Source organism: Neodiprion pinetum, chromosome 3 (assembly GCF_021155775.2).
Source record: "Neodiprion pinetum isolate iyNeoPine1 chromosome 3, iyNeoPine1.2, whole genome shotgun sequence".
NCBI classification, from domain to species: Eukaryota; Metazoa; Arthropoda; class Insecta; order Hymenoptera; family Diprionidae; genus Neodiprion; species Neodiprion pinetum.
This window is the reverse complement of record NC_060234.1, coordinates 20,142,587-20,168,428: the sequence shown is the minus strand read 5'-3', so window position 1 is coordinate 20,168,428 and position 25,842 is coordinate 20,142,587. Positions and strand designations below refer to the sequence as shown.

Here is a 25,842-nt window from a genome sequence, read left to right as displayed (position 1 = left end):
GTGCGAGCTTGAGTAATTCGATACATGAGAAAAGTCACACCGTAACACGATACGAATTCATTCAGGGCTGTTCCTACGTCGGTTGTCCGTTCAGTCGTCAACTTTGTGCTTCCAAGAATTGAACTTACGAAGTGTCTGCCAGCTAAAATTTAGTCCTCGTTCATCCTCGAATCGTTTCTTCAACGACGAGGGTCAAACAAACTGAGGGGAAGTGAAGTATGCGGCGAACTCGTAGAGTAGGATTCTTTCTGTGTTCAGTCGAAATCGAGACGAGACGGTGAGTGAACGTCTAAAAGCTTTGCGCGTTGAGTTCCAGATAAAGATGAGTAGCATCTCGCCTTGTTCCAGTTAGCAATCTTCAAACACCGTGAAGACTCGGAACTCGTGCCTTTCTTTATCTGGGTGTACTGCTCATTTAGCACCAAGTGTGGTTTGCACTGGTTGAACAGCACGGAAAGTGGACCGGTGATGACTATACCAGAGCGAGCAAATGCAGCCAAGGCAAAACGCCCCAGGTGATTTTGTCTTGAAGAAGAATAACTCCAGGCTTCCGAGAAACTCGGGAGCGTAAAACGAAGAAAAGTAAGAAGGAAAGCTAACTCACCAGAAAGAATTGCTAGGCCAAACAATTCGCAGTCTAACATGCCCTGTTGGCCCAGCAGGACGCATGTTTGGGCGTAGACCTCCTTCACCCTCGACTTGGCCTGAAAATAGAAATTGAAAATGGAGTTTAGCGCAAGCGTGATTTATACGGGAAAATAAGCATTGAATACATAAAAAGTGAATATAATATCTCTGAGGCAACATTAATTCTTCCAAGTGTGGTAAACCGCTTTGTATAATTAACACGTGCTACAACAGCACTGAAATTTTTATTTCCGGTTACCGCTCAGTCCTCAACTATTTTCATTTTTTACCACGACCGAAAGATATAGTTCTAGGTAAAAAATAAAAATTAGTTTTCTAGCTGTTACCAGAAAGTCTAGTATCCGTTACTATTCTTACTCATCACGATCACTGTTACCATATTTTCTTGTGACTTTTGCGAAAATTTAATGCTTGTACAAAAATAAATTGACGTTAAAGCCTTGTTTAACTAAAAAAAGTAGAGTAAACCTCAAAAACTGATTTTGCGTTGCAATTACCAAAAAAGGATCTACAACAGCGCAAAATGGTTACGCGTACCTCGTTTTTCGTAATACCAACAATATTCAAACATTTTTTTTTTTAACGATACTTGTCGCACCGCATGCACATGACACGCATAAGTTACAGCTACAACTCACTCAATTCGTGAGGGTATATCGCTATTGTACCGTGGACTGTGGCACGAAGTAAGCGCGAATAGTTAGCACCAGTTGTAATGAGTTCAGACATCCATCCGCCTACCACTCTGCAAGATTATTTAGACCTTTTTTTCGGCGATGCCCTAAACCAACGAACATAACCTGTCGTAACGCGGTTTTGTGTGCATCAAGCTTCGGGCAATACTGGCGATTAGATAAACGCTCGAAAATAGCTTCTCAATTAATAATTTCCACACACCTGGTACGTTTGGTGCTCTCACAAACATGAAGATTAGGTTCTTCTTCTGAACGTAACATGGCGGCTTGAATGGCACGGATTTTGGAAATACCTCACTAAGCATAATTTTGAAGCTCATTGGATTACCGTGAAGATATAACGACAAATGCGCAACACTATAATAGTGTCGCTTCGGTGCTTCGCGAATTGTGAAGTCTGTCCCAACCATGATCTCGGAAAATGATTCTGTTGACATTTGCATATTTCAATATTTGCCAAAATATACACGCCTGCTCCTAGTTAATACGCAAAATTCTTGCCCTCGGAAAGAAGTATGATGCAAAATAGCAAAGGTGCTTGTTGGAAAAGTTAGAGACTTGTGATAATTATTGAAATCAGACCATCATCGATCAACTCTCAACCTTGCGAAATTTTACTCGGTTACTCTAACTCAATCTAAGTCTTTTTACAGGTGAGTGATAATTTGTTCATAACTCCGTACAACTGTGCCTAATCATTTTCTGGTTATATGCCACGCGTGAGTTTTATAAACCTTGACCCTCTTCTCGAAACGTAATTTCTCTAAATTAGGACATATCATATCTCAATCTACGCGTTCGCCAATTGTCTAAATTTAAATCCGTACTTGACCTTTCAATTGTACTCCATGATCTTAAGTGAACTGTTAGAACAGCGAGTTTACCAAAAACAATAACAGCCGTCGCTGTTCGTGACTGTTCTAGCAAAACGACGACTTCTAAATTAGTGTTTTGCTCGTACGTTGAACCACAAGGATTTTGAATGCTCGACTCTCGGCGTCCGTGCGGGACGCTTCTCGTGTTACTGTAAGTAATAATTGATCGAATTCACGTTACTAACTCATAGTACAAGCAACGTACATAATGAGAAATTTGATCTATAATAAAACCGATGACTCAACCGAATGATTCGAAATAACCATTTCGGTTATATCATATCAAACTAAAATAAAACAAGTGACGACAGAAAATTGTGTCAATACCATGACACGATACTTGAAACGTGTAATTATGTTTTAAAAATAATCCACTGCAGGTTGTACAGTTCATTGGTTTCGGTTGAGTATCTATTTATCACACCGCGCCAATTAACTCCAGACATATGTTGTGTATGTCCGGTTTTTACTCTTTTCTTTTTATAACGTGATGCTTGTACGCATCGTAATCAAAGTTTTTAATAGGGATTGAAGATACGGTGACGACCGAAAAGATTTGAAAGTGAAAGATTCCGTGGGTCACTTCATTAGAGAAGACACGTCTGAGCTAGATAAGAGAACTATATCGGTGTACGATACCATTATTTGCCCCGTGGACAGGGACGCGAGTACCTTGAGGGCAGTGCAAAAAAATTTAGAAAACGAAAAGCAGGAACATTAATTTACAAGCGTTTCTCGAATTTTCCACATCCCATACTGTAATGGCGATGTGTCTAACTCTACATGTTCTACAAATATTCGTTCGTTCTGCATTGGTATGCAACGTCAAATTCAGCGAACCGTTCGAATGCAATTGATTTTCTTTAATATGCACCACTACAGGATGGCCTACTGATGGCGACAACTGTGAATTTCCGACGCAACTCGAAAGAGTTACCAATCAAATGGATTGGGTACCAGTTTCATGTAACAGGCCTTAACGACCCAGATGACCTTCTGAATTAGGTACAAGAATTGATCTGGCTAAGTTTAGATTCTAATACCATGAGACATAATCTTTGAAACAAATTAGTCAAATGTTCCCTACATTATACCAGACTGACAGATTTTATATTACATTTGAAAATAGGCGTGTTGTTGTTCCAAATTTTATTATTACTCGTATAACATGGCAATAAACGAAACAGAAAAGTCACTCGAAGTAAAGGCGAAGAGTTTACAATAGAATACATATATCCTGACGCTGAGGCCATAAGAATAATCTGATCAAATAGAGTCATATAAATTTTCTGTAGTCTGGGTGTAGTGGCAGGAATCGGTAGAATTCCTCGTGAATACGTGACTCGGAATAATCACACGGTTTGTAAAATTATCGAACAATCAACCAACTGCGCACGCAGCTATGGTGAGCATATTTGCGATGCAACGCACGTTTCAACTATTAGGCATGTATAGCAATATAGGTGTACCAGTTGGTGTGCGATAGAGTAACGCGGACTCGAGCCAATCAAAACGGATCCAAGCGAGCCACCGCCAGCAGTAGCTGTTAATTAATCCGTCTGCACTGAAGACCATACGCTATTCGCTTGGTCATACTTTATCTACGATTAGCGTTGATTGAACTAGCTGCTGATATATCGTAAGAGCAACTTCATAATTTGCATATTCCTACCGACGTTTAAAGCTTATTAAAATTAGCAGACGATTTAGGACTTTATTCTTGATATGTGAATGTTAGGTACATACAATTGTTGTTTTGATCAGTACTTTGATGAAAGTCGATGAACGTGGTCGACGGAAATGGTAATGGAATGGTATCTACGCGTACCTTAAAGTTTTCCAAAGAAAGGAAATTGTAATATTCGCATGACAGTCTCATCGTGACAATTGGTTGTGGTCTTTCGATAATTTACCTTATTTAAGTTTAAGTTGTGTACGTGAATAACTTTGAGGCTCCTGTTGGTTCAGAAACGTTACGACTATCGAACGAGTGTATAATGGTTTAGGCTGCTTATCCACCATTAAGGTACCTACTGAAACAAGCCTTATTTCAGAAATTTTAGCTGATCTTCGAGTACATTCATACGCAGTAATGCGCATATTATGTAGTGAAAATTGTATCTATAATGATTGTATGATCCAGTTTTTCAAGCAATGCTTCGTTAGCGGTCTTCCTGGTAAGATGTAAAACAATTTGTAAATCAAGCGTTTGTACAAATGGTCGACAGTCAATACTATAAGAGTTAATATCAAAGCTACACTCTAAATTCCAGATGTCTCCTATGATTCTTGTACTCTCTAGAAGTGTCCAAATAATGGAAAATTCTACGGCTGCCCTACTTCCCAATTTTGCAGCCAGCCTGATGAAATTTTTGACACCGTACCTAAAAGATGAAGAGATCTAGCTTTTATTTGTTTTTAATTTTTTTTTATAACAATCAATGTATATCATTAAGTCGTAACTTTTAAATGATTACATTCAAACGCATGGAACTGATGACGAGTTATCGGATAATGCTAGACATGCCACATATATAGGAATACCCTGAAGTTCAAAGGGTAAATCTAACTCAAGTGACCAATCTGTTTTATAAAAAATCGATTAATAAGTACTGGTGCCTGCGTAAAAGTACAAAATTTTTAATCGAATAGAGTGTAGACGCGTTGTGTGAAGTCTGAGACTATAAAGAGTTAACCATTGGTTTTGTAACATTCTTACAGCGTTACCTTTGAAAATCTTCCAGATCATATTTATCGTCCGTCGTTAAAGGTTTTCCTAGTTTCTCGAAAGAACTACATTCCATTGGAAATTGTTCCAACTAAATTCTGAGGGACTATAAAATCTCCATCTAAAGAGCCTCTAATTTAATTTAAGATTTATACGCTGACCCGTCTCTACGAAATTCCTCTTGGTTTTTACTAATTTATCCGCTCTTCATCTTTCGTCGTGTCTAATTTATCCTCTATATCTTTACACCCACCTTACAGTACCCGTACAAGTTTCACGTGTATGGAGCAGCGAGACACCCTAAAGAACCTTGCACACTTGCCGAGTATCGCCTCCTAGTATCTTTTTCATTACACTGAACCAGAAGTACATTGTCCATAACGGTATACGAACAAAACAGTACAACGCGATTGGTGGGGATGTTTTTTTTTTTTTTTTATCCTTACACCGAGTATTTCCCGATCCTGTTTCGCGATTTTTTATTTCAGTAATTATTCAGCCCAGTAAGATATTCGACCGGTACGCAGCACACGTGCACTTTACATTCGTGTAACTTGAACATCGAGCATAATATTCGTTAACCACTGTAATTACCAGTCGTATAAATGTTGGAAGAAAAGAAATTGAAAATTAAAAAAATGAAATGACAGAACAAGCCGAACCGTAGAAAGGGACGCGTAATTACGACAGTCACGCTTAAGGGAATTAAATATGCATTTTCGTAGCAGCAGCGGGATCGGAGGGAAGTTGGTTCTTCCCGAGGTGATGTAAACGGAGAGGCCTGGAATTTAAAAAAAATACTTTGCCACCGTGTGGAGGAGACCTTAAAGGTAGTGGCAAACGAATTTCCTTCACGGGGTAGAATCCAGATTTGTCGGTACAAATGAGCCTCTGTATAATTAGGTAGATCGTATCGTGTGAGAAGGTAGGATACACCGTCGTCATACCTTATTCTTCTCTCGACCTACCAGCCGTGGCTGCAGCGGCAGGACGGGCTCTGATATTTCCTCCCATATAATGACGTACCTATACTGCAGCTGAAGAACCGAGAATTCCAGGCTTGTTTCTTTTTTCTCAATTTTCTTTTTTTTATTGTTTCTTAAACATGCACTCGTGAAACCTTGGCAGTGAAATATCCATACATCGTGAATGTGATTCCGTTCATATCGCAAGTTGCAAGCAATCCTATTTGACCTGCGATCCCTAGATCTTGGATGAAGTACATCAATTTTTTTTTTAATCAACTTTGAAATTGTCTCGAGTTATTCAAACTTTTCTACTCTACGCTTTTATACTGTAGTATTCATCGGTGTTACCGTCATCTTCAAGTCTGAGACGTATTAGGATTAGGATTAAACGGCTTCCATCTTGAGAATCCCTCTTACTCGGTCTATTCGATGCTTGTTAGTTGGATTGTTTTTGTATTCTTTTTCGTATGTTTGAAATTCCAAATAACACATGTTTTATGACGACGCATACCGTGAAATAGCTTGGTTAAAGATTTTCGGTTACACTCGAGGTACTTCAACTAAAGCCCTGTTACTCGTGTGTTAATTTTAATTTCTTCCTTCCAATTTTCATACCGCAAAACGTATCAGCATTAGATTAGCTTCGCGATTGCGCTCCGCGTATGTTAATTATCGATTGATTCAGTAAATTTTTAATCATCTTTTACCTTTTCCAATCCATAATAATTCAAAATTCGTCTTTCAAGTTTACCGATCAACGAACTCATAACCGATGATTGGTAACTGGATTTTTACATTGCAACGAAAAATTTATTTTTACAAAAAATTTCACAAATGAGAATGTACGGAAAAATTGATCCACCGCTTAAATGATGAAACCTGTTGCTTTGTCGTTGTAAGGAAACGTCGTTGTAACAAACTCTGTATGGAATTTTTCGCTTCTACACTTTACTCGCAGCAAAATTTACACCGCGTGTCTGGGTTGTTTCGATCTTGCGTGTCATGAACTTCACGGTCACGGCAGGATGGGTAGATTGTGCGTGGGCGTGCGCGCGCGTGTTTATGCGTGAGTATACATAGTTAACTTTTGTCTAGGATTGAACATCCGGTGCGTCATGGGAGATTCAGAGACGAAGAAAAACACTAACGAACGGAACGAGCGTATACGCAAGAGAAAAAACATCTACAGGTTAGCTATTTCAAATTTCAAGTGGATTACGCATTTGACTTCCCGAATAGACAATTACAATAAGAAGCAAAGAACGATGCTTCGAAGACCATAAACTAGTGAATAAGGTATTGCAGTACCGTAAAATGAGATACGTTTAATGTAATTGACGAAAAAGGAGGAATTGAAATAGATTCTATTCGTTGTTGAAATGGCAATTGTTGCAGAAGTCGACGAAAAATTTCAAGAAAAAAAAAAAAAAAAACTTGCCTGCTATATCAGTAAAACACTGAGAAACGGTTGTATTTTAAAAAAAATCAATTTCTCGACGTGGAAAACGATCTTACGTTTGCAAGGCACGGACAAAATTTGTTTTCTATCGGACTCTTTCAAATCTCCAATCCTTTAGTAAATCGTATAACCGTCAGCGAGACGTATTTTCTCAGAGTGTTATAGAAACGGGTAAACTAACGAACGAACGATACACTCTTTAACGTGAATAGTTAAACGACCCGAGCGATTGCTCTTCGTATCATCAAAGGCTCTCACCGTTCTAGAGCAAAGCAATTTCCGCTTATTACACACCAGAGTAGCGATCCTTGTTAACGAGCTCATTACGCGTGTTATTAGAAATTCCAGGCTCTTATCCGGGGCACTTACTAAAGGAATTAAATTGACCCCCTGCGCGCGTATCCACAACCAGCTAAAGTGTGCAAATTCATACCTGCTGTTTCCTCTCATCGCTTTTTCAAACTGTTTTCCGCATATTCCAGACGCGAATCTGCTTACGATCATTCTCGGCATGCAGTCGTAGACAGAGAGAAATAATACCAACGGAGTTGGAGTTGATGGAATTAAGGTGATACAACGTTGAGAGAAAAACACTCTAGCAAGTTTTGCGTTATATTACAGTTTACTCATATTTAAAAGATCCCAGAATTGCGAATTAACGATTTTTACAAAAATCTACTCGAGGCATCGTTAAGTTAACGTTGCGAATTTCAATCTTATGAATATCAACAACAATCTCCGTAACGGACGGGATGTAAGAAATGTGATGTCATTAGAAAAAAAAATTAGAAGTTGTTTGGACGGAATTTAAAAAAAAAAAAAAATTCATCAGCTTTAATTTTCGACGTTCTTAATTTAGCCAGTAATATATTCTGACGAAATGAGCAGAATGTAGAACACTTTTATTATTGCGTCAGTTGAAAGTCTTTTTGGTAATGGGAAGTTAAAGGTGAATCATAAATCCGTGATTCATAAATCTCGTATGCCAAACTTCACGCAACAATTCGTGAGTACAAGAAAATTAACTAAGACAATTTTGTATCCGTCAGGCATTGATTTACAAAGATTTTCACAGAGATATTGGATCGGATTAACGATATGCGTAAATCAGACTTATAAAAAATCATAATTAAACCTACAAATGATTTTGAACAACGGTCGGAATTCTTTCATGTTTTTCAACGATCGCGTATCTTCGAAAGATATCAGATGTCTTGAAAGTCCCGTTACTGGCGCTTTCATTAACATTAAGCTTACAAAAACTGAATAAATAATAAATAAATAAATATCGTAGAAAAACCAATTTATAAGGACTCACAAGATTAGACACACGCATATTTTCCGCACATATTGTTGCTTACAACCGTCCGAGAGAAGTTTATTATCGTAGTTACTGTACGGTCCATAACTATTTTCATCTCTTACGATAACCAAAAAATACATTTCCGGATACAGAACAAAATTGAGTTTTGTAGCGGTAACCAGATAATCTGGTACCGATTTCTTCTTTTTTATACATTACAGCTACTCGAGGCCTTGTTTAAGTGAAAAAAGATTAGTAACCTGATCAAACAAAGAGATTTACTGTTTCGATAATAAAAAAAAAAAAAAAAAAAAAAAAAAAAAAAAAAAAAAAAAAAAACAATATAGCAATGACAACTACAAATAAATTAAACAGTTACTTGTACCAAATTGTCTAGTAATATCAACAATATTTCAAACGTTATTGTAACGAGATAGCAATATTTTACTAAAGAATTTCTACAGGTAACTTTGACAAAAGATTTTCTCTCACAGTGTTTGCATGTCAGCTGGACTGATGAATTATCCTTAACGTGTAAGTACCATAGACAATAACTCGACCTGTTCCGTATTCCTCTCCTAGCGTCTATTATACATTACACATGCATACGTAAACGTGTGTAGCGCTGAACGGTGTGAATTTTTTTTCACAGTACGTACGCGTTATTTCCAGGCATACGTACGCAATTATCCGTGCAGTTGTCAAAGCGCGCGTGGGAGTGTAACGTGAATTGTTGATCCGAAAGAAACTTTTTTTTTCCGACGTTTACAAAGCCATCTGAACGCTTGCCGCTTTGATGGGCTTCGGCTGACGGACATGAGACACATAGACGGGTTTTTTATTTTTATTTTATTTATGTGTTTTTTTTTTTATTATTTTTTTTTTTTCCACTCTAAATTCTGTTCCCTTTCTTTTTTTCCTCCACACTGCGGAGACACCTTTGACTCCGGAGTTCTAAACGCGTAGGAAGATACCGAAGGTACTGCTGAAGCATTATTACCGAGAAACTCGAGACGGCCGCGGCGTAAGGTTGAATATTAATGGCAATTCGTGAGAATTTCGTTGACTGAAATTCCGTGTCAAATCGCGCAAGCAGGATCGATGGATCTCCGATGTATCGTCGTCGTCGCGCAACGCCTCCTCGTAAAAGAAAAAAAGAAAAAGAAGAAGACGAAGAGGAAGATGAAAAAGGAAGAGCGTGTGATTATTTCTACTACGTTCAGGATGCGTTGGACGATCTGCCGGTGGTCAGAGATTGACGGAGGAAGCCGACGTGACACGGCACGCATGATTTATAAACGTCAGATTGGCAGTGCGTGGCGGCGTTCGCCGGCGCATAGATTCCTCTGCGTAGCGCGTGAAACGCCTGACACGATGACATATTTATGGGGTATTCCGTGTCGGGCGAGCCCACATTTTGGGGCGACGCTTTTTAATTTTTTCAAAACTTAAGTATGTTGTGGCAAACCCACGGAGAGAGAGAGAGAGAGAGAGAGAGAGAGAGAGAGAGAGAGAGAGAGAGAGAGAGAGAGAGAGAAAGAGTTTAGATGTTTACTTATGTCCTAGTTAAACTATGAAGCAAGGAAGATTGTTTCACGAAATACATTAAACAACATACAGAACCTTAAAAACTAAACTACAAACTATCTTAAAAAGAAATAGAGTACAACAAATCACAATCCATGTTGAAGATGATATGTGACTTAAAAAAGAAATTCTTAGATCAAAACGTTGGCAATCTACATCGTCTCGACAATAACGAACCAAGATAGGGGGAGTGGTGGTAGTAGTGGCTCCTTATCAGTCAAATATAGTGTGAAAACAGATCTTTTTTAGATACAGGTGATGATGGGAAGAAGTAAGTGACGAAGGTAATGAATTCCATAAATAGATGGTCGACAGATGGAACGAGTTGCGATGTGTTACTGTGCGGTGAGATGGAATGAAGTATTGTGAGTTAGGAGCTTCAATACGCGGAGGATGGCGAATAACTGATGCTAAAAAGTTGTTAACAACATGAGAAGCGATATGAAGGTAACGTGTTTTGAACACAAAACAAGTGAGAAAATAAAGTCGTTGATTTTTTACCGATAGCCATTGGAGTTGGTGCCAATAAGGTGATAATATATGTATGCTCATCTCTCCTAAGATCGAATATGAAGCTAACGCAACGATTTACGAGCCGTTATGACTTGTTGTTCAACTCATCAGTCACATCATGATGTACCGGACAACAGTAGTCTATGATGGAAAAAATAAGAGCAGTAACTAGCTTACACCTAAGTTGAGTAGGGAGTGAACTTTTGTGATATTTTAGTCTGCAGAGAGCAGAATCGACTCTTATCGAGATCAGTGAGACTTGATTACTCCGTGACAGGTGTGCAGTAACAAACACTCTCAACATTTAACGCCATTTACAACTAAAGGAGGAAGTGAGTCTCGTTTCGAACCGGCATTTCACTTTTTCGGGTCTTCTTCGGTTTATTTGTTGTAAACAATTGACATAAATAATTCGGGAGGCCGGAACTCTTCGCCTCGTAGTTGGAAAAAGCGAGTACTACGATGATATCGTCCGTTCTTTCTTCTTGGGTTGAAATACGAACCAGCATTTCACTTTTTCGATGAAAGACGACACGAATTTTCGAACATAGGTTGATTCGAAATAAGTGTGTAAAAGATTACAATTTAAGTCGCCCGTAAAAATGATGTTCTCGTATAAGTGCACGTGGGAGTTTAGCTTTACAAGAAAATCATCAAAGAAGTAGAGCCCTTTTGGACGTCGATAAATAGAGGCAAACAATAAAACTTCGGAGCTTCTGGCACGTAGTTCAAGTATAATAAACTCAGGTTTACTATCAAATTCACTCGGAGAGTTAGCGATGATTTTCGTGGTGAGCGACGTATGAATGTAGCAAGCCACTCCACCTCCCATTTTCCCCTCTCTATCATTGCGTGTAAGAAAAGAATCCTGAATGCGAACAAGATCGTCAGAGATGTGAAAATGTATCCACGTGTCGGATGCTGATTTGAAGTGATATGAAACTTTGCTCTCTCGAACAGTAAGCGGACAAAGTCGATATGTCCGAATAAAGAGTTTGCGTTGAATTGAGCAATTCGTAATTCTGTTGATGATGTGGAGACATGTTTGTTCAATTTAATGACCAGCGGTGAGCTAGTCGGTGACCCTGGTCATAAGAATTTTTCGAGATCATGATCCGAAAAAACAAGAGAGAAAGAGAGAGAGATCTTGAACTATAACGTAGCCGCTAAGGTATGTTCGATTCGATATTTTTCGAATTCAGGAAGAAATTTTCCAATTATAATGAAAACAAACGAAACATTTTTACGATGTAATTGCAATAAGTCAGTAGGAAATAAGAAAATTCGAAAAACACAAGCTAAGGTATTAACGATTTGATAAAAGGTTTTATAGTGAATTAGAATGTTCGAAATGGTTTGCCCAATTCTCGTTAGTAAAATTTGTTCTGGAATAAAAACTGTCATTGAACGAATACATGCAATTAGTCAGGTTTTAGCTAACGTGAAAGCAATTCCGAACTTGGCCAATTCTTGCATCAATTTCAGTCACCGGTTCAACTTTCATGAGCATATTGATGGGATTTTGCAACTGAGCTCGCTAAATCCTGCATTTTTCAAATGCAACAGAATATACATTTGGTTACCTGTTTTTGTACTCTTTAAACTACCTTTGCTTGACGGGAAAAAAAAATTTGGTTATCCGTGGTTCGGTCTTAGGTAAATTCGATTCGGCAAGATTTCTGTTGTTATTAATTTTTTTTTTAAATGTACAGTATTTGACGTCTAAAAAAAACGCCCAAAATTTTTATTTTTTTTTTTTTTTTTTTTCTCTAAAGGCCTGAAACTCGAGCAAACATTTCAAAACCCATATATTTCACAGTTTCCTCAATATTGCTCACGGATGTGCTCATGCCTATTTTGCTGTTCAACCATATCTTCACCTCTTCGATACGCGATCATTTTTATTTTCCAACCTTACTCACCTCGACGACAAAGTAGAGAGGGTCACCTGGGAGGGCATGTACGGCAAGGTATCGGCTGGCGGACACCAGAGGTTGAAGGCAGGACCGCGCAGCTGTGACACCGCTACCGCGCATGCTGCATGCTTCATGTCGCCGCCGCTACGCTCTAGCGTCCTGACTGAAACATTGTTAAAGCACTTCTGTCAATTATCATTCGATAAGACGAGAATAAGTAGGACTCGGGAGAGAGAGAGAAATATATAGAGAGACAGAAAGGATTGCACGACTGGTGCTTTTTTGGACAAACGTATATCGCACACCGTGAAAAATAATTTGCGAGAGTGTACGTTTGAAAAATTTTTTAAAATAAAAAGAAACGGTACAGATATTTTTGTGTTAAAAAATAAAACACTAATTGTAACGTTGATTTTTAGTTTTTTGGAAAGCTTCTCTCATATGGACATCCGAAAACGTATTATAGATTCCAATAGCGCGCTCAGAGAAATTTTTACTTCCGGATAACCATTTTCATTTTTTACCACAATCGAAAAATACTGTTCTAGGTAGAAAATGAAAATTAGTTTTATAGCCGTTACCGGAAAGTCTAGTATCCGTTACTATTCTTTCTCATTACGATCACTCTTACTATATTTTCTTGCAACTGTTGCGAAAATTTAATGCTTGTGCAGCAATAAATTGACGTTAAAGCCTTGTTTAACTAAAAAAGTATAGTAAACCGAACATCTGATTTTGCGTTGCAATTACCAAAAAAGGATCGACCATAGCGCAAAATGGTTACGTGTAGATACCTCGTTTTTCGTAATTCCAACAATATTCGAAGAGTTTTTTTAACGATACCTGTTTTACCGAATTTTTCTAATTACTCTAGCAAATGAAATTTTTCGCAGTGTGCGTAAAGAATCCGACCTTCGCTGAAAGGTAATAAAATCTGTGAGTGTATGGTATACGATGGAAAACGATGGTGGTCTCTCGAATTCTAGAAAACATTCATGCCGATGATACCTGAAAATTTTTTTATATCTCTACAAATATTTCTAGCCAGACAGCTGCGCGCAAGCTTCACTTTGTTGTTGTACCTTCCTTCTCGAAACCAATTATCATTCTACGGAAGATCCTGGAATGGTTTTTTGCTCGGCGGAGGATTGTACAGAACTTGCCGGGTTGCAGTGCTGCACTAGCCTCGAGAAATCGCTGATAAATTCTGCCATTTCATTCGTATGCAATAAATATCTTGTACAAAACTTCCACCATTGCATGATTTCATATTTTTCACTCCGGCATCGGTAAAATATATACTGCCTACGTATTATGAAACGAGTCGCCAATCGTTCCTGATCATTGTCATTCAATTTCTGTATCATCCCGCGTCTTTTCTGACTCTCTACAATCTTGGAAAAAATACTACTATTACGAGTAAACAAGCGTCAGAACCACCAATGAAATGTTTTTTCAATGTGTACCGCGTGGAAAGAAACGAAAACGAAAAAGCAGAGAAAGTTATTCAGCTTTTATGGTTTGCTTCACCTTCGTCACAGAGCTGGATAATATTTAATCCTACCATCATCTGCTTTCTATCTTATCCCAAACATTGTAAGAGCCAATTTTTTTTTTAGTACTCCTAGTAAATTTGTTATCAATCATTATTATGCAAATGTTTGTCATACATATTCACCTACTCAATAAATTTTCTTTCGACATTTTGAGAGCTAAATTCAGACTACAACGACGCATTTGGAAGCTTGAAACAACCAATTTTTCTTTTTCGAAACTGCTCGTCTCAATTACCAACGATGATGAATAAAATGAATTGAATTTCAAACTAGCGTAACTCTGAAATTCAAGTTTTACGAAAGATGTGATAGAATGATTGTATCGTTACATTCGTCATTTGTCAATAGTTCAATTATGCCGGCACCCCTTGAATGAATATTCCAGCAACGTGTACAATCATTTTCATTAACCATTCCCAGTGGCTTATTATTTTCTTGGATTCAAAACTGAAACGTGTCTTTTTCCTACAGGAAGTTTATTTGTCTATGATCAACGTATCGTTTGTTTCTCCTGTCACTTGCGCCGCGAGTCATTGGCACACATAAAATTTGCTTAGAAAGAAAGCTCGTTCCAGTTTTCATTTCAAAAAAATAACGAGCCACTGTGAACCCATTAATAAACATTACCGTACAAGCCTCAATAGCAATTTCACCCGCGGCTAAACAAATAATTTTCACGCAATGTCCTGCCGTCCGGAGAAATAAAAGATTTTGTTTCATTACTCGAGTTGAATTGGCTTATTAAAAAGAGAAGCTAACAAAGTGAGAATGATCCAACAAGCTCGTATAGACGCATCTACTCGCATCTGTCTGGACAGTAACGTGCAAGATGCGGTTACAATGATTCCTCTTTGGCTCCTCGGGAGTATTTGCACATGTGATGGACACCGGAAGAGGTGTATGAGACCTTCTAAAAATCACATGACGTATAACGGCAGGCAAGAGATCATTCCCTCGTTACAATAACGTAACATTTGAAATAAGAATAAACGGCTGTATGCAAATTACGAGTCAGGACACCAGGCACACAAATCATATTGCTGTTTTAGAGGATTCGCGGAAGAGTAGGTTAGGAACGCGAGTATCGCCGCGCAGCTTCTGTCCACAGTAAATCACGAACCCTGGTGATCGGACTAGCGATTCCATTTCCATGTTTTGGACCACGATGATAAACCTTCGGCGCGCGCGCCTGCCTCGGTTTAACGGTAAACGGTTTATTGGCCCGTGAAAACGAAAACCATAAATTTACATACCTGACATGTATCATCTACCCAATAACGAAATGAAACGTTGTCAAGAACGAGAATACATTGTAGGAGTTTGTTTTCGTTCTTTTCACAGCTTGAAACTTCGAGAATGGCAATTTGAACAAAGCAACTCAATCATTGTCTGGCTTTTTAACAATTCGATCATTCGGACTAGAGTTAAGTGGCAGTGGCATTAGCTATTGGATTCGAAATTGGTAATTAAGATATGGCACTCGGTCATCAAAATGTTCATCACGTTCCATTTCACATTCGTGCATTCGGAACGAAAGATCGTGCCACTCGGATAAATGGAGCCATTGAAACATATCGAGCAGCATCTACATTAGGGTGATCATTATTTGGGGGTGGAAAAATGTTCATCGCACTGCCCTCCAGATCTGTTCTAAATTATTCCAGAAAGCGAATAATTAACACGATTTCAGTCCACCTTGGTGTAAGCACTCGACAAATTCCCAATTGCATCCCTTTCCACGAAGGTTCGCAGCATTGGAAGGTTCCCGGTGAATGATCTTTCCTCAATTCAGATCTGATAAAGCAAAATTTTCAAACTACCAGGACTCTGATGAATCCTTCACGTTCTTCTAATCCTTCCAATCTTCCCCTAGGCCATGTTCGTCAGTAAGAACGGCACCAAGGAGCTGAAAGGTACGCGTCTGTCGACGGGTAGAAGCCGCGGTCATTAGAAGTGGAACGGACGGAATGTGGGGACTGTGAGCTGCGAGTTGGCTTGTGCCTCCCGGAGTGTAGAGAAGCCAGAATAGCTATCGTAGAGGGTATCGTAATTAAAATTGAACAGCGAGTGAGATGGCTTGTCCTCGCGCACGTCCGAGGCCTCGGCTCCTAGAAACGCGTGCATTAAACCTCAACCGCGACGAATCGCTAACCTCACGATAATCGACGCCAAGAACACACTTTCTACTGTCCACGTATTAACTCGACTTGCGTAACACGCGCTAACCAAGATGCTTCTGTGCGTACCTATAATCCCTAACCTAGCCATCTTTCATTTCCTGTACCCAGAACCGTGTCGACTCTTCGGTCCTGTGATTGATGGGCGTTGTTTACATTCCAAGCATCCCCGAGGATGCTAGTTTCAACGCGCCACATCGTCGTTCGGTATCCATCTCCCTTCCAAGATCAGTTGCACGCCGGTATCGAAGGGTGATTCAAGAACCGTGATGTAAAAGGCCAAGCGGAAGGTAAATGAAGAACATCGTTGACATTTTGGATCCCTTGCAATGATTTTGTAACTTTAACTGCTCGTAGACGAATAATATTAAACGATACGAAAGTCTCCGAGTTGGAAGTCGTGATGTAACTGTATAAGATTTTATGACTGCTCCGGAATCATAGTTCTCGATCGATCGAGCTTACTCAGCAACTCAAGCTCTCAGTAACGCTGAATTCGGATGATGAATTCCTGCAGAATGAATTATGAAACCTAGTCAACTATGTGGCAGTTGTATGAAATGGTAAAATGATTGCTAAATGTAGCATTTATCTATTTGCTTATTATAGAGATTTTTTATGATCGATCGATCTTGATAGAAAATTAAAATTGTCACTAATACCTAGTTCGTATTTAATGGACAAATATGATTTAGTGCAATTGTACAACCATTTTTTAGACATTTCAGTAAAATATTCAAACCATCCGTTTTTGTTAAGTAATTTTCTATTCGCTGCAGACATATTCGAAGAATGTATCGGAAAATATCTGCGATGAAAATCTGAACCCTGTACAGAACCTAATCTAAAAGAAACAACATCGGATAAAATAAGATAAGATTATCATTGGCGAACCAAAATACGAGTAGGATTTATTAAAAAAATATCGATAGTATGAATAAGATCTTGGTCAGTCATAAATAGTCCGTTATCATATTAATCTGAAAATAGCAGTCGTTATTTGCAGCCAAAAACGCTAACGTCGATTAAAATAAGGCAGAAGTACCCGACAATCTGCTGTTTGCGTCAAGTTTTACGGAGGTGATATTTTTATCTGATCATAGGCGTAAGATGTTATATTCGCTAATGCCGAACGTGAATTAATCAACATCCATACCTGCTATGAACTTCCGTGGTGTGCAATAGAAATGAATCTGAACCAATTCAATTAACAGAAGATACCAACGATTTGAGAGATGGTTACAAGTAAGAAATTTCAAACCGATTATATCTCTTGTATTTTTGACTCAGTTTCAATAGTTTTCTATTTAATTTGTTCACTATGGATAGCCTGAAAATATTTGCCAAATAGTTGTTTCCAGACAGGCTGAGTATAAAATTGTGTAAGTACAGTATGATACAACAAATGTTCGTTAACAATTTCATTTAAGACATTACAAGTATAATGTAATGTGAAATTTCTCGAATATTATTTAGACAGTGAACAGGTAATTTTATACAATTTACAGATATCCAGTCAGCGATAAAAATGCGCTCAAAAACATGAAAATTTCTTCAAAAACACCAGAGTTTAATCATCTAGATTTACTGATTACAAAACAATTTCAGATATTGTAGATACGAGTATCTTAGCTCGTGTTATTTCAATTTGCTCATCTCCAAGTCTAATTAATAGAACTGATCTTGTTTAATTCGTGTTCACCGTCCCGGGCTGGAATGACATTCTTGGATATGTTTAAATAATCTCTTCTCTTTTCCAATCTTTCGATTCGTACGCTTCATCCTGAAACGATCTTAGGCTCGTCTTAAAGGCAAAATCCTCAGCGTACATTTACGCCTGATCAAAGAAGGTCTGACTTTAGCACAGCCCGCATATATATTCCCATTGGGTATCGATGTGATCCGAATGGTCGAGAGTATACGCGACACCAAGTCCGCATGCATAATGCAAAAGCTCGGCTTGCAGCCAGCCACCTCTTCGTAAGTTAGGAGGCGTCAGCGTGCCTCCGTTTATACGTGATTCTGGGAGTTGGCTTAATTTTAATATTTGTGGAACGTAATTTTCGAAAGTGTGCAAGTTAGGGCAGAAACACGCTTACGTTATATGAATTGAAACTAACGACTGGCCTCACCTGTTAAAGGTAAAAGAATGAGGACCGAATTTCCATTCGCTACTCGACTCTTCGGATTCCCGGATGTTCGTTTTGCCGAATACCGGAAATGTGACGTGATTATTGAGTCTGTAACAGTATGAATGAGCGAACGCCGCGAGAAATAAACTCGCCTGATCGGTTATCCGTTCATTTTCACTGCATTCCCATGATACTCATATCACCGCACTACCCGTAATTTCCATAGGAATAACTCCTCGTATTGTTATGTTTATGTTAATGCTAAGTTACGCTAACTGCCTGCTGCTCGATAATGCGATGCCAACTTAGCATTAGGAGATCTCCGTGCTCTCTATCCGTAACCGTTTCTTTACGCTGTTCGTTTGCAGAGTGCAACTCTTGTACGTGTCGAGATGTACTTATGCTGCTATAACTACGGTATGTATTGGTACACCTGGAATACGAACCGCAACGGCGATGCGGGCGTGAAGAAAGGTGCGACAAACGCGCCATGCATATTGCCTAACGTCGTACTTCGTGATTTCAATTTTTTAAATAATCCACGATTATATCCATAAAATTAGCTATTTCATAGTTGTGATTAAAATGCTAGTCATATTCGTTGATATGGATGATTTTAAATACGCAAAAGGACTATCAAGGACTTGAGGTTCGAGATTTACAACACCAGTGAAAATCATAGAACAGATAATTTTTTAGATGGAATTCTTACGTTCCGGTTATATAAATAATTCAAAAATTAGATTTAAGGGGAGGTCCAGTGTGACTGAAAGAAGCAAAAGGTCATCCTGCGTAAGAAAACTATGTACGATATTTTCTACAACTTATCTAATTATACAATATTATACAACTATGAGAATTCGAACCGTGCACTTTGCAAAATTCATTATTTTATTGGTTTTGAATAATCCTGTACTCCAATCAAAGTTGGAAAATTTGCAGTTCCGTAAAAATTGCTTCTGGTCAGGCGAGAAAGAACTGTTACATGACAAACGTGTGTTGGAATAGTACAGTAAATAGTATCACCCATCCTTACGAATGACACATTCTACGTTTCCCAATAAACGTGTGATAAAATGTTTGATTTGAGAAGCAACGGAGGCGCGACTAACAGGTCATCAAATTGGGGTTAGGTAACTTACGCTCAATGACATGGTGCGTCAAACTGAATTATTCGAAAGTACGCATGTAAAATAAAAAACCCTAGGGTATAAAATGGAGCATTTCAGTTGCGCGCATGCGCTAACATCGTTTTACCGCACTGTTAGGGAATTGAATATTTCACGCATGCTCCATAGGCTTCGAAAATCGAACTTTGGAAATAAGAATTTTCAAAACTGCATGTAGATCAGATATCTCTGTAGTGGTTTTTGAGGTCATTGAATCCGATCTTATGTTCTATTTTCAAATGATATCAAAATGGTAGATCTAATGGGGTGGACTAAAATGGGTAAAGTCATTCGATTTGAATTAAAATTGTCCTCCCATCTTCTTGGCGGCAGGAATCACTTTTTTCCGAGGATCTAGACCGGCATTACTCGGAAAATCAACGACCAAATATACCTTAAACAAAGTTCGCACTAAAACCATGATCAACTATTTTGTGCTAATAACAACACTTGAATATTATATTTGAAAATTTTAAATTCATTTCAATCCATGTAAAACATTGTATACCTACATTCAAAACTCATCGTAAACTTTTCGTACATCTTTTAAAATACATGTAGACAGTAACTGTGATCCGTACGTTTGTATGCATTTGCAAATTTCTTTCAAATCTGATGTGAAAAAAATTGCATAAAATTAATGCAACGTGTAACATACCGGACTGCATCGATATCGGCAAAAATCAAGGTGTCTTACGATGAACACTGAAATTCCGTCTGTTATCTGTCGCGTGATTTACACACCGAGCACGTTGTACGTGGCAATTATAATAAAAGCAGGTATCGCACCGGCGAATTGAGCAATTAATTCGCTCGGAGATAATGTTTAAATCTACAGATAAATACAGTGAATGATACCGATTTCAATTGACTAATAAATTGGGAGGAGAGGATACCGGCACATACAGAGATCTGCAATCAGATGAGAGATACATGTGTACACAGATCGCGAATGGATCGGTAGCACCATGTGTAGGCGGTTATCTCCCACGATCACATTCCTTAATGTTCGTAGCATGGGAACTAATCTTTGCTTCTATGCTGTTCACAATTACGATTCGATGCCAATAATATTGAATACCTTTTTGTATCAATAGCTATGCTAAAGGGGCTAGCCTCGTGAGTGAAACAGACGTGATATTCAAAGATACATAGTTTCGTGAGCTCAGAACTAAAACATTTCAAATCCAATCTGGATTTAAGCGTCGTTATAAAATGTCGATGATAAAATGTAATGCCATTACTACATAATCGTCTAAAATCTAGTCATGGAAATTAATGTTTCGGTGTTGACGGAAGTCTACGAAAATATTGTAGTTAATTTTTGTTACCAGCCTGAGGTCTGAACTTGATTGTCTTGACGATTAACTCGATTTTTATCAGCATTGCATGAAAATTACAACTTTACGACTATGAGTAAATATGAAGTACCTTCGTAACTCGATCTACCAGATACGCATCAAAACTGCAATAAATGGATTCACGCTGATAAAACGTCCCCAGTCTATCACGCGCTCTTCGCTAGTGATTACGGGCTTGTCGAAGTCCCCAGAAGACCAGGGGGAAGAGGTTGAACCAACCTTTTCTAATCTTAGATAACGTGGCTCGGCGTAGCGTGGCATGAAATATCGGGGTGGATAGGTAGGTGAGTCTGGAACATCTGTTATATTAAATATCTCGGACTTGAGGTAGTATGAATGAAGTGTATTAAAAGGTGATATACCTTGAACAAGTGAAAAACCTTCTACAAATTCTTCCGTAAAAACTTTCCTCACCACGTGGACAGTGGTTGGTTCGATACGAAGACCAACAAAGGTAAAATGTTACAGAAAACAAAATCCATAAGTGATTCACCCTGAAGCTAAAATAAGCATTCGAAGAGGATCGCTAAGTGTAATTCAAATGAAATACAAGTGTCTGCATTTCGAGGAAAAAATCACGACTGCTTACGATTTCTACACAGAATCTTCAAACGTTATTCGATATTTCGAAATACAACGAAAATTCCGGAAAGATATAAAAGCAGCAAAAGATGGCGACAGAGACTCTGCAAGTGTGGGACTACGTTGTGATAATACTGATGCTTATTATCAGTACGAGCATCGGTTTTTATTACAGATTTACCGGAGGCAGACAGAAGACTTCCGAGGTAAGCAAAGACAAGGTCATGACCAACGGTTTTTTCTCACCTTGCGTTAATTTTTATAAACCAAACAACGCACGAAGCGTGAATTAGCCACTTATTTGGAACAGATTCCGATGCAAGACTTGTGAACTGTACGAATTCACTTGAAATTGTTCAATCACTTGACATTGCACAATGACATGTGAGATCGATTGAATTGAAGTCATGATTAAAACAATGTGAAATAACTTTCAAGTCTTGTGAACTTCTTTAGAATTCATGTATTCACTTTAAGCCAGTTGATCGCTACTTCACAGAATTGACTGCCCCTCGCCTTATTCTAAGGTGCATATCCGTAATTTTGAAAAAGTCGTACCTGTACGCAAAAAATGAAGTAACCTCTACTTTTCAGGAATATTACACAGCAAATCGTTCGATGAGTGCAGCCCCGGTAGCGATAGGTTTGATGGTATCTTTTCTCTCAGCTGTCAGTCTTCTGGGTGCCAGTGCCGAAAATTACGTGTACGGGACTATGTACGTGGTGGTTAATCTCGGCTACGTTATAGCCACGCCAGTTGTAGCATACCTTTACTTGCCCGTATTCTTCAAACTCCAAGCAACGAGTGCTTTCGAGGTAAGAAGCAACGTTAAAGTTTCTCCTTGATGAGCTTCGTAAGGAATAAGCAAATAGAAAGCTCAACAATGTTACTAACCACTCTGCATTTTCAGTACCTCGAGAAACGCTTCGGGACCGTTGCAAGAACAATCACTAGCAGTGCTATCTCGCTTCAGCTACTACTTTACACAGGGATTGTTCTTTACGCTCCCGCATTAGCTGTTGAAGCTACAACTGGTCTTTCGAAAACTGCGAGCATAATAGTAATCGGATTAGTTTGTACATGCTATTCCAGCCTTGGTGGTATCAAAGCGGTTCTCATCACTGACATATTCCAAGCACTTCTAATGTTAGTTGCTGTCCTCACGGTAGGAATAACCGCCGCCGTTGAAGTCGGAGGTATCGATGAGATATGGAAAATCGCCGTAGCTGGAGACCGTATTGAATTTGACAGGTAAATTACCATCCCGTGAGCAGTTCCATCATGTCGACGTAATCCCAAAGGAACTGCTCGAATCGAAGTTAAAGTAACAGTCTCTATTTTTCGACTTATAATCAATTTTCTTCTCTGTTGAAGCATATCTGCCGATCCAACGGTTCGCCACACCTGGTGGAGTCTGACATTTGGCGGGTTCTTCACCTACCTTTCCCTGTACGGAGTCAATCAAGTCCAAGTTCAAAGATTACTGACTATCAAGTGAGTTCCCGGTAGTTGGATTACCTGCATCTCTGCCTTTCAAGCGTTTAATGATCGCCAGTAAAATTTGTATTTGTTAAACCCTAGTGACTTGAAATCAGCCCAAGCATCACTCTGGTGGAGCTTACCAATCGCCGTGATAATGTCGGTGGTAACATGCTTCTCTGGACTGGCGATATACTCGAAATATCAAAACTGCGACCCTCTGACAACTGGAAGAATTTCATCCACCGATCAGTTAATGCCTCTGTACGTGATGGACACACTATCGGTGTTTCCTGGACTTCCCGGACTCTTCATCGCCGGTATTTTCAGCGCCGGTCTCAGTACCGTATCCGCCGCTCTTAACTCCCTATCAGCAGTGATTCTCGAGGATTACGTGAAGCCGCTGTATATATGGAGGTAATAGAATCAGAAATAGAGTAAATACGCACTATACATGAGGGTTTATTGACGTCTCCTTTCAGGAACATAGAGTTTCCAGTGAACAAATTCGCATACATTGGAAAAGCATTGGCTTTTCTAGTGGGTCTGCTTTGCATAGCGATCGCTTTTCTGGCACAGTATCTTGGCGGTGTTCTCCAAGCTGCACTGACGATATTTGGCGTAGTTGGAGGGCCAGTTTTGGGGTTATTTACCTTAGGCATGTTTACCGAATCTGCCACTCAGCGAGGTGCCGTCACCGGACTTCTAATAAGTCTTGTTTTCGGTCTTTGGGTCGGGTTTGGCCAGCCGAAACCATCGGCACCAACTTTGGCCGTATCCATAGCGGGCTGCAACACAACCTCTGACATAACCAGATTGTCAAGTTTTACCAGAGCTGAGTGAGTAATTGATTTGGTTGTAAAAATGAATCGAGTTTCTGGTTTTTTCTTTTGCTCCAAATGTCAAGAACTATTTGCTCATTGTCAATCCGTGAAGAGTTCATATCGAATTATACCACACAAAGCCTTCGCCAAAATTCGGATCTCAGCTAGTCTAACTCCCATAATCGTTTATTTGCAGAAGCACGGGTGACAGTTCATACTTTTATCTGTACCGAATCTCCTACATGTGGTACTGTCCCATGGGCTGCGTGGTATCGATGATTTGCGGCTACATAGCAAGTCATGTTTTACGTCTCTTCTTCAAAGAAGAATCTACGGAATTGAATCCTGATCTCCTGGTTCCAGGACTGTCTTCAAGGCTGAGAAGAAAGCAAGCGAATGCACGAGACAATAAAAACACGGAGGTTCAATCGAAACAGAATTTTTAAAGGCCGAAAAATTACGTTTGTAGGTTCGTCGATAGGTTGCTGAACTGGATTGCTTACTAAGGCAATCGACTTTACTTGAAACCAGCATAAGTAGCTTCTTTCTCTCACGCAAGGTCAAATTTTCAACAATCGATGAACGACCCTGTTTACGAAGTAATATAAAAACATTATACAGACTCCATGCTAATAAATCAAAAATTTAACACACCGATCAGAAACCAGAAATCTTGACATTTCCTCTGGTTACCTTATTGATCCAGCGTCTTATTACTTGAGGGCGTACTACGCAGGTAGTATGTAGTGAAATTAACTTAGTCCTGGCTACATGAAGTTAAAAGACTTCGAATAAAGTCACTGGACTTTCAGTGACTTCGCAAGACCTAGTGTGACCAATGGCTTCGAAGAAATTCAAACGACTTTGGGTGAGTTCACGTGCATGGCATTAAGTACCATTACAAGGCTTGTTGTGATTTAACTGTGAGTTCAACTAGTTAAAAAAAAACATCGAGTAATTGCATAGGACTTTGCTCGTAACACATTGGTTTCACGAAAAATACATTATATATTATATAGTCAATTTTCAGAAAGATCCTTCCACCAACCATAGAATTCACGATTTTGCCGTAAGTTTTACTCTATACTTCGTTTATGTACAATTGCACCGTTCAGTTTGAAGATTAAGCGACCGTGAAGTGCCTGATCGTAACGCGCCACATTCTTGAAAAGCGTTGACTGTAACGTATATCCCTAATGGCAACTACTGAGAGAGTGTGGTTGGCGATATTCTTAGGGATCGTTGCTTGTCAGCAGCAAGTCGTAAGAATTTATCGGAACGATAAACTTGAATGGAGATTCTGGACCCGGTCGCGTGGACACAGCGGATACCGAAGGCACTGAATGCATGTACCTTTACGATCACTGGTTGGTGTACCTACTCGGAATAAACATTCGGACCGCCCACGCCTCCGCAAAACCGTCGACTCGAGTCCGAAGTTTACCAAAACGTACGCAAACCACCGCGGAATGTGGTTCAGCTGGTGTTTCACACCGAGTATGACGTATGAAAACGGAGAGGCACGTCAGCAGGCGTGCGAACTTACGCAACTAAAGCGACATGATATAAAGTGAAAACAACCGAGCACCTGAGAGTGTTGTAAAACTTATTTTGAAAAATACATACGTGGAGGTAAATAGCCATGAAGTTTGATTATGATTTTTTAGAAACTAGTCCTTTTAGAATCACGATCACGCTTGTTTCTGGTCACCTTTTCACAATATTACTTAAATGGTATTCGCCACGATTGATCGAACAAACCACGGGGCGCAATTTAAATGGTTGCTATTGCTGAAAATGGTATTCACTTCTGCATGAATTTAATTACACCATTACAAAATACTTTTACGAATTCAAAAGCCGAAGATT

General features: G+C 39.0%; 2 protein-coding genes across 13 annotated transcripts in view; one reads left to right on the top strand and one right to left on the bottom strand.

Annotated features, from left to right (window-relative positions):
* LOC124214018 (putative sodium-dependent multivitamin transporter) overlaps positions 1-25,537 on the top strand; it is a 68,006-nt gene extending 42,469 nt beyond the window's left edge. For 4 of the 9 annotated variants that reach the window (XM_046615959.2, XM_046615957.2, XM_046615958.2 and 1 more), the window contains exons 5-10: positions 22,264-22,485; positions 22,581-22,921; positions 23,045-23,164; positions 23,252-23,566; positions 23,632-23,988; positions 24,170-25,537. In XM_046615959.2, coding sequence (XP_046471915.1) covers positions 22,264-22,485; positions 22,581-22,921; positions 23,045-23,164; positions 23,252-23,566; positions 23,632-23,988; positions 24,170-24,419 — 1,605 coding nt within the window. In that variant the 3' untranslated portion in view covers positions 24,420-25,537. Of the gene's footprint in view, positions 1-21,178; positions 21,876-22,263; positions 22,486-22,580; positions 22,922-23,044; positions 23,165-23,251; positions 23,567-23,631; positions 23,989-24,169 lie in introns of all 9 variants that reach the window. The other 5 variants (XM_069134219.1, XM_069134217.1, XM_069134218.1 and 2 more) reach the window with 5 other exon arrangements.
* Positions 1-25,842, bottom strand: part of LOC124214016 (protein expanded) — a 143,997-nt gene that overhangs the window by 56,044 nt on the left and 62,111 nt on the right. For 3 of the 4 annotated variants that reach the window (XM_069134215.1, XM_046615954.2, XM_069134216.1), the window contains 2 exons: positions 12,699-12,855; positions 605-704 (listed from right to left, as the gene is read on the bottom strand). In XM_069134215.1, the coding sequence (XP_068990316.1) occupies positions 605-704; positions 12,699-12,812 (214 nt within the window). In that variant the 5' untranslated portion in view covers positions 12,813-12,855. The remainder of the gene's footprint in view (positions 1-604; positions 705-12,698; positions 12,856-25,842) is intronic. The other variant, XM_046615956.2, reaches the window with a different exon arrangement.